The sequence below is a fragment of the Pleurodeles waltl genome, chromosome 2_1 (assembly GCF_031143425.1).
Source record: "Pleurodeles waltl isolate 20211129_DDA chromosome 2_1, aPleWal1.hap1.20221129, whole genome shotgun sequence".
Classification (NCBI taxonomy): Eukaryota; Metazoa; Chordata; class Amphibia; order Caudata; family Salamandridae; genus Pleurodeles; species Pleurodeles waltl.
In genome coordinates this window covers 10,584,346-10,600,842 of record NC_090438.1, presented here as the reverse complement: position 1 = coordinate 10,600,842, position 16,497 = coordinate 10,584,346, and the positions used below count along the sequence as shown (strand labels likewise).

The window sequence follows — 16,497 nt, the reverse complement described above, 5'->3', positions numbered from 1 at the left end:
TGGGTGATAAAGCCATCCAGATTAATGTCAGATAATCCGTCTCTTATCTGCTATCATTTTATGCTAAAGAGAAATCATCTCTTGGTCAGGGTGTGGTTAACACAGACATTGGACAAACAGCTTTGGATAAGATAAAGGATGGTTTCCAGTCGCTGGATTTCGTAGCTCAAGTGAAATGAAATGAAAAGGCACTCCGAGGAGTATCCTGATGCTCTGCTCCTCTGACACTGTCAAGTAGAGCCTAATCCATTAAACCTTAACTGAGAGGTGTTGTGATGGCCACTACTCCAGAAGAAGTTTATTCCAAGCCAAAGGTCCTAAAAAGGAGAAGGACCTGCCACCGACCCTAGAACGCTGGATCCTTACATTTTTCAGCAAAAAGGCATTGGAAGGCGTAGGCACCTTGAAGGGGCATAGAAACTAATCCTCGTCCGAAGGTACCCTGCGCCAGTCTGATGAGGGGCTCTGCGGACCAAAAGTCTTAAATGAAATCCTCTTTTTTATAGGGAGCCAATGAAGAGCCATTAGATGTGGGGACATGCACTCTCAGAGGCAAGGCCAAGAGAGTGCAAGCTCCTGCATTTTGGACCACCTACAACTTATTGGCAAATATTCAAGGAGGCATTCCAACATCCAACCTTGATATTATTAAAGCCTGAGTGACCAGCTAGAGAAAGTGTAAAAACGTCCTTCAGATATGCACCAGTCCAAAGTAGGTCCCTACCACCATGTCAACCTGTGGTACAAAAGAAAGGCAGTCATCAAATTGAATGGCCAGATTCTTTCCTGAATTTCCCTGCCCCCCAGGAGAGGGGGCGTCTGAAGGCCAATAGCACTGCGATGTTGCAGGTGCTCCATGCTAAAGAAAAGCAGCTTGGTATTTTCTGCATTGCATTGCGTTTGAGCTGATGTTGTGTGAGCCACTGAAAGATGGCTGACAGGCAGGCTCTGATCTTATCACCAGGGAACCCTGTTGTCTATCTCAGGAGAAAAGTAACTTGGGGTCATCAGCATAGGAAATTATTTTTGCTCCCAGGTCCTTGGCAAGTAGGGCGAGTGGAGTAAGTTAAATGTTAAATAAGGCGGGGATCAGAGCGAAACCCTGAGGCACCCCCACTCGTTACTCACGGAACTCAGATGAGAAAGGAGGAGTCCAGACCCCTTGACCTCTCCCTCCAGTGCGTGAAGACTGGCTAGGAGTGCGGCCTGGGGTACCGTATGGAAGGCCGCTGAAAGATTTCACATAATCAGCACTGTCTTCCCTCTGACATCCAGCGTGCACCGGATGTAATCTGTGACCTGGACTGGCGCTGTCCCTGTGCTAAAGCTGGACCCAAAGCCTTACTGACTCACGTGTGTAGCTGGAATCAGAGATATGGGTCTAGATGGATTGTTCACTTGGGTCTGTCTTGGGTTTCTTCAATGAAGGCAGATTGTTGTCTTATTTCCAGGCGTGAGGCACTGTTGCTGCTGATAAAGAATCACTTAGGAGTTTTCTGGCCAAGGGATTGATCACAAGTGCCGCAAGCAACAGCATGTTAGGGTGGCAAGAGTCTGCTGGGAAGCTGGATTTTAGGCCATGTATAACAGTAAATGATCCTTTCAGGGAAATGGCTTTGAACCTGGATAGAGTCACAGTGGAAATATGTGTCGATCCAAAGTACATTCTTTCCAAATTAGTCTTCTCAGACTGCATATTCGAGGAGAGACTGGCGTGAACACTGATATTCTTATTCTGGTAGTAGTATGCCAACTATTCACACCATTCTTACGAGGGTTCCTGAAGCCTAGAACTGCCTTCAAGGAACATAAAGCTTTGCAGAATTTTAAAGATTTCTCTGGAGTTGGTCACATCCCTTTCAATTCTGCCTTTCAGTAATATTTCTTTAAAGCCTCCTTATACCTATAACTTTAACATCATGGTGGTGTAGCTATACTGTAGTTTCCTACACTGTCGTTCTCTAAGAGACCTTTGGACTGACTTATATATCATCTGCTCATTGATGGCACTTGATGCCTGGTCACAGAGTAGCTTTCCAAGCGGTTCCTTGCAGACGTTGATGAGGATGGGGGAAGAAAGTGGAGACATGGAGTAATCCCAATGAAAGATTTTTGGGTGATGGGACATCCCACTCTTTTTTCAATAAGGTTAGGATCTGGTCTGTTTTTAAGGTGATTTGGAATGGCTCTTTAGCTCTGATAGGAACAGTCCTGTCAGAACTGCCAGGGCCGGTCCTCTCCGAATTAGAACCCAAGCAATTCAAGGCCAGTTTCACGCTGATTGTGGCTTTACAGTTGGGCATAGCTTGGTTCCAGTTGCACAGTGAGCACAGGACCCACGTCTGGACATCCCCTTGCCAAGCCACATCCTCTCTGGTTGTAAAGTACACTATGGGCAAAAGCTTCACCCAAGTACAGGCAAAGTTAGGCCTAGAGATGAGGTTGATGCACCTGTTTCATGGCAAACATGTATTCAGTGTGCAAATATTACATAGCGTTTCTCATATATGCATTTTTATGGTACTCTAGGTTTTTCATAATTGTCTGAGCCACCTCCTAAATTAGATTCTGGTGTTAGCTAACCCTGTTCATTTCTCTGCTGGCCACCTGGGGAGTGAAATTGTCTCCACACAATAGGTTCCTAGAACCCGTCCCCTCTCGTGCTGGCTTTCCTGGGGGCCATACAAAAGTCTGGGGACTGGACCTGTAGATGGGAGACCTCCATCAGAGGGAGCCTCCTGACTCCAGGTGACATACAGATATTGTACAAGTGGTTAGGAAGCCCTGGGACATAGGAATTTAGGATGGGAGCGTATTCTGCCTTGTGCTGGTATACAAGACCCCAGGCTGAGATGAGTCCATGAACCACTAGGAAGAGGACTGATCAGAAGGTGCATGAAGGAGGTCTTAAGCACTCCCTCATCAGAGGGAGCACAGTACAAATAGCTCTTACGGCACTTTCAAAATGTTAGCAACCCAGAGCCCTGAAAAAGACTCTCCTGGTACTTAATGGCTACAGCTAGAAGCAAATACTAAAATCACCATAAAAAGAGGCCAAATGGGGCCACAGAATACAACCTTAGTTATCTTCCTTGGTGGGAGAACTGTCAGCAGATCTGGCTGAGAAGCGGTCTTTGGGCCTTGCAGATCCTCGTGGGGAGCAGGATGAGAGGCTTCTGCTCCATTGTTCTCTGAATACCCCAGGAAGGGTCAAAGTCCTAAAGTTGATGCAAAAACAGGATCATCGGGGAGGGATGTGGAGAGTCTCTAGGGTTCATTTGTTCATTTGTCCCAGTGGCCACGGGGATATGTTGCAGTGCCCCAGAAGCACCTTAGTGCGCAGGCTCCTGCTCTCTGTGCCCTTCCTGGGCAGCGGGGAGACACGGTGCTACAGGAATCCGGCTGTACTGGCAGCAGGCAGGAGACAGAGACTGACAGTTTCCTCTCCGGAACAGAAAAGCAGTGTTGACCAGGCAGGGAGCCACCAGGGTCTGGGGTTCGCACCCACTTCTCTGCCTGGAAAGACCTGGGTCCCCACAGTGGTGAATGAGCACCCACGAGTTTAAAAAATAAATAAAAGAGAACCAGTGTAGCCTGTAGCTGCATAAAAGAGCTGGCTATGTACTGATGGCATTTGGGAAGGTTTGTCCGATAAGGCCAGAAGGCAGGCTACATATATAGAAAGCGATAGATATCTATCTATATATATGTATGTATATATATATGTATCTATCTATATATATATATATATATATATATATATATATATATATATATATATATATATATATATGGCTTTCCTGTGGTGGGACTATTTTGAAACCCCGGCTAGAGTAACCCAGATCAGAGGATTAATGATATGGGGAACCTTTTTCAACATTTACAAGCACCCCTCAAATTTGGAAGTTTTGTTACAAGGGAGCTACAGTTCAGGCACCTGTGTTCTTGGGCTATGAGACTAAGGCATCAGGTTAAAAGAAGGTAAAAGACTCACACTAGGGCCTGATTTAGATCTCGGCAGAGGGGGATACGCCATCACAAATGTGGCATCTGCTGTATTACGATTCCATTATATCCTTTGGAGATATAATGTGGCGGACAGGATATCCATCACGTTTTATGACGGAGTTACCCGTACATCAAATTAAATCAGGTCCCATATTATGTTCAAAGTTGAAATGCTTTATTAGCAATGAGAACGGTGATAACGGGCTATGATCCCTCACACAGAGGGCTATCGGAAGCAGGCACTATTTTTCATTTATGTAATATTGCTGCAGTGATCGTCTGATTACCCTTTCTGCTGTTATTGTTATGATTACATCTTGATAAAGCCTTTACTACCTGAACTCCATTCCATAGCATTCATCACACATGGAGGGGGGAGTAAAGTGGTTTTAGGGTTTAGGATTTTCTTAGGTGTACACTGCAAGACGGTGTCACCATAATGTCACCTGTCAATCATTTATACATTTGCAAATGAATGTACAGTATGTGTGTAATAATGTACTTTTCTTTTTACAAGAAGCATTGACTGAAAGTGTTTATTCCATGTCTGAGGACTGTGGTCCCAATCCTCACATCAACCTCTGACTAGGCCTTGACCTCACTACTCTGAGAAAGTCAAGGGTGTTAAAGTAACACTTGAAGCCAAGGGAACGGACGATTGCAGTCTCATCCTTTGTGACTCAAATCACATACAACTAACAACCTACTATCTTACAATCACCAATGTGACGGGGCGAGGAAACCATTTTTTCTTTTTAAAAATTATTCTTACATTTAAATGACTTTAAGGCAGTAAGTGTACAAAGAGTCACCTATGGAGTTCCCACTCAATCACCGCCAATACTATGGATTGTTTATAAGAACCCTCACAGTCGATCAAATGTTTGAGCCTGGTGGAAATAGGGAAAAGGAAAGCATATAATGTAGCATTAGAGCAAGTAAGCTGGACTACGGTAACCCACAATGCTGGTGTTAACAAAAAACTCCCCAGAAGCCTCAGGGACAGTCTACACCTCCCACGACGCACTCACATCACACCACACACCTGAAGGTGCTCCACTGGCTCCCAGTTCATAGACAAGCACAACTCAAACTCCACACCCACACTTTCAAAGTGCTGCATAACAATGGGCCAGCATACCTCAACAATAACACCTACTTTCACCAACCTTCCACACCTCTTAGCTTGTCCACACTCATTCAACGCATGTGGAAAATGAGATCCCACTGTCAAGCCTTCTTCTACATCGCTCTTAGGCGTGGAACGACCTGCCCCAACGCATGAGAGCCTCCTCCTCACTTTTGCGTTTCCACAAGAAGATGGAGTTCTGGCTTTCTGAGTAGTCCTACTAGGCCCTAGGCTAGATACCTGTTCAGCGCCACAATACCCTCCAGGGTGATAGTGTGCTCTACAAGTCTGCATGACAGAACATAACAAGGCACCTTATGTTTAAAGCTGGATTCCCTGTGTTAGTTTCACCTGCCATCTTTAAGCATCACAGGGGAAGCAAATGAAGCCTGAAGTCTGGGCCTGGCAGAAGGAACGGTGCAGGCTCCAGGTAACATCACTGCCAAGCAGCCTTTAGTGCCTGGCTCATGTCAATGGAAAAATGGAAGCCACTCATTCAATGTTGTTCGACTGTCTGCAGGTGAAAAGAACAAACTTTTCACAGTGGGATACCTGAAGCTCTGCAGGGCAGGAGAGGTATGCCTATGGAGTCTGGTCTGGGTCACCCTTCTGACTCAAGTGTTACATGTATGCTGCAGTCTCTGTGTGGAAATCAGAAGTTCTAGGCGCACATTGTTCTAATCATGAAGTCTGACTACAAAGAGTGACTCTGAGTGAGCATTTGTGGTATCTGTGGCAAATAAACATATTACCATGCTCTGACAGCTATAACTGCAGTCCTGTGTTCTTCAGTGGGAAACAGACACCCATGCTATACAACAAGATCTTCAGACGCATGCCCTGCAGTGAGAAACACCACACGATCTATGGCCTTTAGTGATAACCACAGACCCATGCTCCTCCAAAAGACCATGTTTAACAACTACAAACAGGGTCCTGTCCTCTGTAGTGGCAACCACAGACCCATGCTCTGTAAAGACAGCTGGACAAGTCATTATAAGACAAATATAAAATCACACTATAATGGATAAAATCTTCCAATCTAAAAAAATCATACCTGCGGGATCCGGTGGACGTCTAGTAAATTGGACATCGCTATAGAAACTGAAGATGCAATTCCTCCAACAAACCCAAACGGGGTTGACTGAGGCTGGCATTGGTAGTTAGGAACCGGCTGCTCCTTCCCAGTGAGCATTGAAATGATCCCCTCCTGGGCTCTCATCTCACTCATGCAGGAGTCCGCGATCCTCAGAGCCAGGGTTGTGTACGGCAGAAGATCCGGGTCCTCATTTATCTCAGAAGCAGCAAACAGCATGACCAGGATGTCCCTGTAGTACCGGATCTGAAAACTAGCAAAGGGTTTTCATTGTATTAAGTATGATACTGTGGTATTGTGAAAAGTGACCGCCTAGTAGTGATATCTGAAGTACCTAATACATGTAGGTCCATATTTATAAGTGGCTTGCGTCCCAGTGCGTCACTTTTGTGGCACTTTCTGTGGCTTAACATGGCCTTGTAGATATGGAGCAATGCAAGGCCATGCAAGTCGCTGCATTTCCTTACTTTGAGTCAGGGAGGGAATTTCCATGGGTGTTATGTGGGTGTTCCCTAGGGGTGGCGTAAAAGTGATGCAACAGGAAGACATGTCTTTATTTCTCCCTGTTTTTCCCCTTTCTGCATTCTGCAGCACACATAGGAGGAGGAAATTACCTTCTTTGATTGTTTTTGTGCAGGAAGGTGTCCCTCTTGCACAAAAACAATCTTCCCTACAGTGCAGATACCCTCACACCACGGTGCAAAGGTGCCTGTGTTGATGCATGGTAGCAATTTTTTCACCAGTGTAGGGGGGAGGACAGAAATGTGCCATATCGTGTAGATAACAGCACATTTCTGCCCTTCCCTGGTGGCACAGGGAAGCGTAGCAAGGTCATTTGCTGAGCTGTCCTGAGCCACGGGGCTTGGATAGAAGTGAAGTACAGAGAACGTTTTTCACTGAGGGGTTCTGAGTGACAAATAGAGAATGAGAGCGAACGTTGAGACGTCTTTGATGTCATTGAGAACCCCCAAGTGAAAAGCATCCCCATAACTCACTTTTTACCCCTCTGTAATGTTATGCTATGCATGGCAACGCATACTTTGAACTGCTATGGAGAAGTCATACACTACATGTCCTAAATGTGAAAATAAATACCTGCCCTTCCGCTACTAGACCATGCACGTCCACGCCTTCTCTTGCTTCTGCTGCAGAAGATGTGTTCCCTCCTTTCCAGCATTGCTCTGACAAGCTCTGTGACAGCCCTGCAGAGCAACCTGAAATGATTGTATGGTGCAGTGAGAAGAGTGGAAAACAGCTTTTGTTAACAGCCATTACTAGGTCAGTGAATTACCAGATTAAGGATCTGACTTTAATGCCAGTGGCTTTCCATAGCTCCACACAGATCCCAATGAACTTCACGACAATGGAAAGACAGCTCCAGTGTGACGCGCAGGCTGCCCTAGTCACTACAATTACATCAACAAAAGAGCAATAGGGCAAATGTGTGAATTACATGTGGGCCCTCATTATGGATGATTGGTTAACTCCCATGGGCCTGTCAATGGGAGTTACTGTTCCAATTGCAATTATGTGCTAGGTGGGAGAACCACCAGAAAATGGTATTTGCCTGGACATTTCCCACGTTTCAAAGAGGCAAAGCTCGGTACACCAGTGCAGAAAATGTGAACATTCTCACAGTAAGCCTAATTTCTGAAAGGTATTCACCACAGTCTTATGATTTCCAGTATTTGCTTCCACGGCTCGAATGACACCCCAAGTAACAGTAAGTTGTGGGTGGGCACAACAGAGGAACAATTACTAGACATGAGGTTAATGAGGTAAACAGCTCCTGACACAAGAGCATCAATATAAAGAGCAGCCCAGGAGAAGAACCAAAGCCGAGATAATGTTTAAATCTTCAAGGTAGCACCCCAGCCAAGAAGAAACACCATCTCTAGTTCCTTTTGTGTGACTGTATGACATCTCGCAGTCTACGGTGGAGAACCCAAAGAGATCCACCCTCTCCTCCATCCTTAAGATCCTTACTAACTCACAGAAACCTCTAGATCATATAATGACACACAATAATCGCTCAAAACTCTGCTCACAATACTCACCAAATCAAAATCTACTTTCATCTAATACACTTGTGGAACTGAAGCACCTAACTGGACAAGAACCTAGAAGATGCCATCTCTCTGTTGACAGCAAAATCACTGACATTCAGTGTTGACAGAGAGGTCATCATGTCAGAGAAACACATTACAAGAAAGCAATAACAGAATAGAATCAGCTGTTCCACCAGAGAAGACTGGACCCTTACCTACAGTCAACACCTGAATCTTCTCTCACCTGTAAAGAGGTCATTGACCTCCCCAACAACACCCTGGTACTCCAGAAGGTTAATCTGCTGCTCATCTAATGAAGAAATTGAATCGCAATCCAAGTGATAATGTTGTTATACTATGGGACAGAGTGATAATGTCGTTATACTATGGGACCGAGTGATAATGTCATTATACTATGTGACTGAGTGATAATGTCGACTGACTGATAATGTTGTTATACTATGGGACCCTGTGACAATGCCGTTATACTACGGGAGCAAGCGTTAATGTTGTTATACTATGCAATGAGTGATAATGTTGTTTTAATATGGGACAGAGTGATAATGGTGTTTTACTATGGGACCGGGTTATAATGTTATTATACTAATGGACCATGTGACAATGCCGTTATACTATGGGACTGAGTGATAATGTCATTATACTATGGGACAGAGTGATAATGTTGTTACACTATGGGACCAAATAATAATGTCATTATATTATGTGACTGAGTGATAATGTCGACTGAGTGATACTGTTCATATACTATGGAACCGTGTGACAATGCCGTTATACTATGGGAGTGAGTGATAATGTTGTTACACTATGCGATGAGTGATAATGTTGTTATACTATGGGACCAAGTGATAATTTTGTTATACTATGGGACTGAGTGATTATGTTGTTATACTAGGTGACCAAGTGTTAATGTTGTTCTACTATGGGATGGAGTGATAATGTTGTTATACTATGGGACCAAGTGATAATGTTGTTATACTATGGGGCAGAGTGATGATGTTGTTATACTAGGTGTGAGAAAGTAGCCTCTTTCTAGCCTTGTTACCCTCACTTTTGGCCTGTTTGTGAGTGTATGTCAGGGTGTTTTCACTGGCTCACTGGGATCCTGCTAGCCAGGGCCCAGTGCTCATGGTGAAAACCCTATGTTTCCAGTATGTTTGTTATGTGTCACTGGGACCCTGCTGGTCAGGACCCCAGTGCTCATAAGGTTGTGGCCTATATGTATGTGTTCCCTGTGTGATGCCTAACTGTCTCACTGAGGCTCTGCTAACCAGAACCTCAGTGGTTATGCTCTCTCTTTACAAATTGTCACTAACAGGCTAGTGACCAATTTCACTAATTCACATTGGCATACTGGAACACCCTTATAATTCCCTAGTATATGGTACTGAGGTACCCAGGGTATTGGGGTTCCAGGAGATCCCTATGGGCTGCAGCATTTCTTTTGCCACCCATAGGGAGCTCTGACAATTCTTACACAGGCCTGCCACTGCAGCCTGAGTGAAATAACGTCCACGTTATTTCACAGCCATTTTACACTGCACTTAAGTAACTTATAAGTCACCTATATGTCTAAACTTTACCTAGTAAAGGTTAGGTGCAAAGTTACTTAGTGTGAGGGCACCCTGGCACTAGCCAAGGTGCCCCCACATTGTTCAGGGCCAATTCCCCGGACTTTGTGAGTGCGGGGACACCATTACACGCGTGCACTACATATAGGTCACTGCCTATATGTAGCTTCACAATGGTAACTCCGAATATGGCCATGTAACATGTCTATGATCATGGAATTGCCCCCTCTATGCCATCTTGGCATAGTTGGCACAATCCCATGATCCCAGTGGTCTGTAGCACAGACCCTGGTACTGCCAAACTGCCTTTCCTGGGGTTTCACTGCAGCTGCTGCTGCTGCCAACCCCTCAGACAGGTTTCTGCCCTCCTGGGGTCAAGCCAGGCTTGTCCCAGGATGGCAGAACAAAGGACTTCCTCTGAGAGAGGGTGTTACACCCTCTCCCTTTGGAAAATGGTGTGAAGGCAGGGGAGGAGTAGCCTCCCCCAGCCTCTGGAAATGCTTTCATGGGCACATTTGGTGCCCATTTCTGCATAAGCCAGTCTACACCGGTTCAGGGACCCCTTAGCCCTGCTCTGGCGCAAAACTGGACAAAGGAAAGGGGAGTGACCACTCCCCTGACCTGCACCTCCCCTGGGAGGTGTCCAGAGCTCCTCCAGTGTGCTCCAGACCTCTGCCATCTTGGAAACAGAGGTGCTGCTGGCACACTGGACTGCTCTGAGTGGCCAGTGCCACCAGGTGACGTCAGAGACTCCTTCTGATAGGCTCCTTCAGGTGTTGCTAGCCTATCCTCTCTCCTAGGTAGCCAAACCCTCTTTTCTGGCTATTTAGGGTCTCTGTCTCTGGGGAAACTTTAGATAACGAATGCAAGAGCTCATCAGAGTTCCTCTGCATCTCTCTCTTCACCTTCTGCCAAGGAATCGACTGCTGACCGCGCTGGAAGCCTGCAAAACGGCAACATAGCAGCAAAGACGACTACTGCAACTCTGTAACGCTGATCCTGCCGCCTTCTCAACTGTTTTCCTGGTGGTGCATACTGTGGGGGTAGTCTGCCTCCTCTCTGCACTAGAAGCTCTGAAGAAATCTCCTGTGGGTCGACGGAATCTTCCCCCTGCAACCGCAGGCACCAAAAAGCTGCATTACCGGTCCCTTGGGTCTCCTCTCAGCACGACGAGCGAGGTCCCTCGAATCCAGCAACTGTGTCCAAGTGGCCCCCACAGTCCAGTGACTCTTCAGTCCAAGTTTGGTGGAGGTAAGTCCTTGCCTCACCTCGCTAGACTGCATTGCTAAGAACCGCGACTTTTGCAGCTACTCCGGCCCCTGTGCACTTCCGGCGGAAATCCTTTGTGCACAGCCAAGCCTGGGTCCACGGCACTCTAACCTGCATTGCACGACTTTCTAAGTTGGTCTCCGGCGACGTGGGACTCCTTTGTGTAACTTTGGGTGAGCACCGTTTCACGCATCCTCGTAGTGCCTGTTTCTGGCACTTGTCCGGGTGCTACCTGCTGCTAAGAGGCTCCTTGTCTTGCTCGACGTCCCCTCTACCTCCTGGTCCAATTTGCGACCTCCTGGTCCCTCCTGGCCACAGCAGCGTCCAAAAACGCTAGCCGCACAATTTGCAGCTAGCAAGGCTTATTGCCGTTCTCTCTGCTGGAAAATACTTCTGCACAACTCTCCACAGCGAGGGGGTTCCGTCCACCAAAGGGAAAGTCTCTAGCCCTTTTCGTTCCTGCAGAAACCTCAGCTTCTTCTGTCCAGTAGAAGCTTCTTTGCACCCACAGCTGGCATTTCCTGGGCATATGCCCATCTCTGACTTGCTTGTGACTTTTGGACTTGGTCCCCTTGTTCCACAGGTACCCTAGATTGGAAATCCACAGTTGTTGCATTGTTGGTTTGTGTCTTTCCTGCATTATTCCTCTATCAGGACTTCTATGTCCTTGGGGGAACTTTAGTGCACTTTGCACTCACTTTGCAGAGTCTTGGGGAGGGTTATTTTTCTAACTCTCACTATTTTCTAATAGTCCCAGCGACCCTCTACAAGGTCACATAGGTTTGGGGTCCATTCGTGGTTCGCATTCCACTTTTGGAGTATATGGTTTGTGGTGCCCCTATCCCTATGTGTCCCCATTGCATCCTATTGTAACTATACATTGTTTGCACTGTTTTCTAAGACGATACTGCATATTTTTAGTACTGTGTACATATATCTTGTGTATATTTCCTATCTTCTCACTGAGGGTACACTCTGAGATACTTTGGCATATTGTCATAAAAATAAAGTACCTTTATTTTTAGTATAACTGTGTATTGTGTTTTCTTATGATATTGTGCAAGTGACACTTGTGGTACTGTAGTAGCTTCACACGTCTCCTAGTTCAGCCTAAGCTGCTCTGCTAAGCTACCATTATCTATCAGCCTAAGCTGCTAGACACCCTATACACTAATAAGGGATAACTGGGCCTGGTGCAAGGTGCAAGTACCCCTTGGTACTCACTACAAGCCAGTCCAGTCTCCTACAAAAAGTACAATGACAAGAGTGTTAAGTAGTCTGAAAGCAATTATCCCACCGCTGCACAACCAATGTAGGAGGCTGGGCTGGCTTGTAGTGAGTACCAAGGGGTACTTGCACCTTGCACCAGGCCCAGTTATCCCTTATTAGTGTATAGAGTGTCTAGCAGCATAGGCTGATAGATAATGGTAGCTTAGCAGAGCAGCTTAGGCTGAACTAGGAGACGAGTGAAGCTCCTACAGTACCACAAGTGTCACTTGCACAATATCATAAGAAAACACAATACACAGTTATACTAAAAATAAAGGTACTTTATTTTTATGACAATATGCCAAAGTATCTCAGAGTGTACCCTCAGAATGAGGATAGCAAATATACACAAGTTATAGGTACACAATACCAAAAATATGCAGTATAGTCCTAGAAAACAGTGCAAACAATGTATCGTTACAATAGGATGCAATGGAAGCACATAGGGATAGGGTCAACACAAACCATTTACTCCAAAAGTGGAATGCGAACCACGAATGGACCCCAAACCTATGTGACCTTGTAGAGGGTCGCTGGGACTATTAGAAAATAGTGAGAGTTAGCAAAATAACCCTCCCCAAGACCCTGAAAAGTGAGTGCAAAGTGCACTAAAGTTCCCCTAAGGACAAAGTAGTCGTGTTAGAGGAATAATGCAGGAAAGACACAAACCAGCAATGCAACAACTGTGGATTTCCAATCTAGGGTACCTGTGGAACAAGGGGACCAAGTCCAAAAGTCACAAGCAAGTCGGAGATGGGCAAATGCCCAGGAAATGCCAGCTGCGGTTTCAAAGAAGTTTCTTCTGGACAGAAGAAGCTGAGGTTTCTGCAGGAACGAAAATGGCTAGAGACTTCTTCTTTGGTGGACTGATCCCTCTCGCCGTGAAGAGTCGTGCAGAAGTGTTTTCCCGCCGAAAAGACACCAACAAGCCTTGCTAGTCGCAAATCGTGCGTTTGGCGTTTTTGGACGCTGCTGTGTCCTACGAGGGACCAGGAGGTCGCAAATTGGACCTGTAGAGAGAGGGGACGTCGAGCAAGACAAAGAGCCCTCACTAAAGCAGGTAGCACCCAGAGAAGTGCCAGAAACAGGCACTACAAGGATGCGTGAAACGGTGCTCGCCGAAGTTGCACAAAGGAGTCCCACGTCGCCGGAGACCAACTTAGAAAGTCGTGCAATGCAGGTTAGAGTGCCGTGGACCCAGGCTTGGCTGTGCACAAAGGATTTCCGCCGGAAGTGCACAGGGGCCGGAGTAGCTGCAAAGTTGCGGTTCCCAGCAATGCAGCCCAGCGAGGTGAGGCAAGGACTTACCTCCACCAAACTTGGACTGAAGAGTCACTGGACTGTGGGGGTCACTTGGACAGAGTCGCTGGATTCAAGGGACCTCGCTCGTCGTGCTGAGAGGAGACCCAAGGGACCAGTAATGCAGCTTTTTGGTGCCTGCGGTTGCAGGGGGAAGATTCCGTCGACCCACGGGAGATTTCTTCGGAGCTTCTGGTGCAGAGAAGAGGCAGACTACCCCCCAGCATGCACAAGCAGGAAAACAGTCGAGAAGGCGGCAGGATCAGCGTTACAGAGTTGCAGTAGTCGTCTTTGCTACTATGTTGCAGGTTTGCAGGCTTCCAGCGCTGTCAGCAGTCGATTCCTTATCAGAAGGTGAAGAGAGAGATGCAGAGGAACTCGGCTGAGCTCATGTATTCGTTATCTAAAGTTTCCCCAGAGACAGAGACCCCAAATAGCCAGAAAAGAGGGTTTGGCTACTTAGGAGAGAGGATAGGCTACTAACACCTGAAGGAGCCTATCAGAAGGAGTCTCTGACGTCACCTGGTGGCACTGGCCACTCAGAGCAGTCCAGTGTGCCAGCAGCACCTCTGTTTCCAAGATGGCAGAGGTCTGGAGCACACTGGAGGAGCTCTGGACACCTCCCAGGGGAGGTGCAGGTCAGGGGAGTGGTCACTCCCCTTTCCTTTGTCCAGTTTCGCGCCAGAGCAGGGGCTAAGGGGTCCCTGAACCGGTGTAGACTGGCTTATGCAGAATTGGGCACATCTGTGTCCAAGAAAGCATTTCCAGAGGCTGGGGGAGGCTACTCCTCCCCTGCCTTCACACCATTTTCCAAAGGGAGAGGGTGTCACACCCTCTCTCAGAGGAAGTTCTTTGTTCTGCCATCCTGGGCCAGGCCTGGCTGGACCCCAGGAGGGCAGATGCCTGTCTGAGGGGTTGGCAGCAGCAGCAGCTGCAGTGAAACCCCAGGAAAGGCAGTTTGGCAGTACCAGGGTCTGTGCTACAGACCACTGGGATCATGGAATTGTACCAACAATGCCAGGATGGCATAGAGGGGGCAATTCCATGATCATAGACATGTTACATGGCCATATTCGGAGTTACCATTGTGAAGCTACATATAGGTAGTGACCTATATGTAGTGCACGCGTGTAATGGTGTCCCCGCACTCACAAAGTTCAGGGAATTGGCTCTGAACAATGTGGGGGCACCTTGGCCAGTGCCAGGGTGCCCTCACACTAAGTAACTTTGCACCTAACCTTTTCCAGGTAAAGGTTAGACATATAGGTGACTTCTAAGTTACTTAAGTGCAGTGTAAAATGGCTGTGAAATAACGTGGACGTTATTTCACTCAGGCTGCAGTGGCAGGCCTGTGTAAGAATTGTCAGAGCTCCCTATGGGTGGCAAAAGAAATGCTGCAGCCCATAGGGATCTCCTGGAACCCCAATACCCTGGGTACCTCAGTACCATATACTAGGGAATTATAAGGGTGTTCCAGTAAGCCAATGTAAATTGGTAAAATTGGTCACTAGCCTGTTAGTGACAATTTGAAAGTAATGAGAGAGCATAACCACTGAGGTTCTGGTTAGCAGAGCCTCAGTGAGACAGTTAGGCACCACACAGGGAACATATACATGCACACCTATGAGCACTGGGGCCCTGTGTGACAGGGTCCCAGTGACACATACATATAGGCCACAAACCTATGAGCACTGGGGTCCTGACCAGCAGGATCCCAGTGACACATAACAAACATACTGAAAACATAGGCCCTCATTCTGACCTTGGCGGGCGGCGGAGGCCGCCCGCCAAAGTCCCGCCGTCAGGTTACCGTTCCGCGGTCGAAAGACCGCGGCGGTAATTCTGACTTTCCCGCTGGGCTGGCGGGCGGTCGCCTTCAGACCGCCCGCCAGCCCAGCGGGAAAGAGGCTTCCACGATGAAGCCGGCTCGGAATCGAGCCGGCGGAGTGGAAGCTGTGCTACGGGTGCAGTTGCACCCTTCGCGTATTTCACTGTCTGCGCAGCAGACAGTGAAATACATGTAGGGGCCCTCTTACGGGGGCCCCTGCAATGCCCATGCCAGTGGCATGGGCACTGCAGGGGCCCCCAGGGGCCCCGCGACCCCCCCCTACCGCCATCCGGATCCCGGCGGTCGGACCGCCGGGATCTGGATGGCGGTAGGGGGGGTCGGAATCCCCTCGGCGGCGCAGCAAGCTGCGCCGCCTTGGAGGATTCAATGGGGCAGCGGTACACTGGCGGGAGCCCGCCAGTGGTGCCGGTCCGACCGCGGCTTTACCGCCGCGGTCGGAATCCCCATTGGAGCACCGCCGGCCTGTCGGCGGTGCTCCCGCGGTCCTCCGCCCTGGCGGTCTTTGACCGCCAGGGTCAGAATGACCGCCATAGTGTTTTCACTATGAGCACTGAGGCCTGGCTATCAGGATCCCAGTGAGACAGTGAAAACAGTGACAAACACCCTGACATACACTCACAAACAGGCCAAAAGTGGGGGTAACAAGGCTAGAAAGAGGCTACCTTCTCACACTGGGGCCCTGGGTTACCAGGGTCCCAGTGACACATACAACTAAAACAACATATATACAGTGAAAAATGGGGGTAACATGCCAGGCAAGATGGTACTTTCCTACACAACCCCCCCCCCAAACGAAGGACAATAAGACTAGCCATGACCTGATGAGTCTTCATTGTCTAAGTGGAAATATCTGGAGAGTCCATCTGCATTGGAGTGGCTACTCCCAGGTCTATGTTCCACTGTATAGTCCATTCCCTGTAGGGATATGGACCACCTCAACA

The 16,497-nt window shown here is 47.7% G+C and overlaps 1 protein-coding gene across 1 annotated transcript in view; it reads right to left on the bottom strand.

The window, feature by feature from the left end:
- LOC138270134 (extracellular calcium-sensing receptor-like) overlaps positions 1 to 16,497 on the bottom strand; it is a 156,287-nt gene that overhangs the window by 116,179 nt on the left and 23,611 nt on the right. The window contains exon 2 of the mRNA XM_069218847.1: positions 6,195 to 6,479. Coding sequence (XP_069074948.1) covers positions 6,195 to 6,479 — 285 coding nt within the window. The remainder of the gene's footprint in view (positions 1 to 6,194; positions 6,480 to 16,497) is intronic.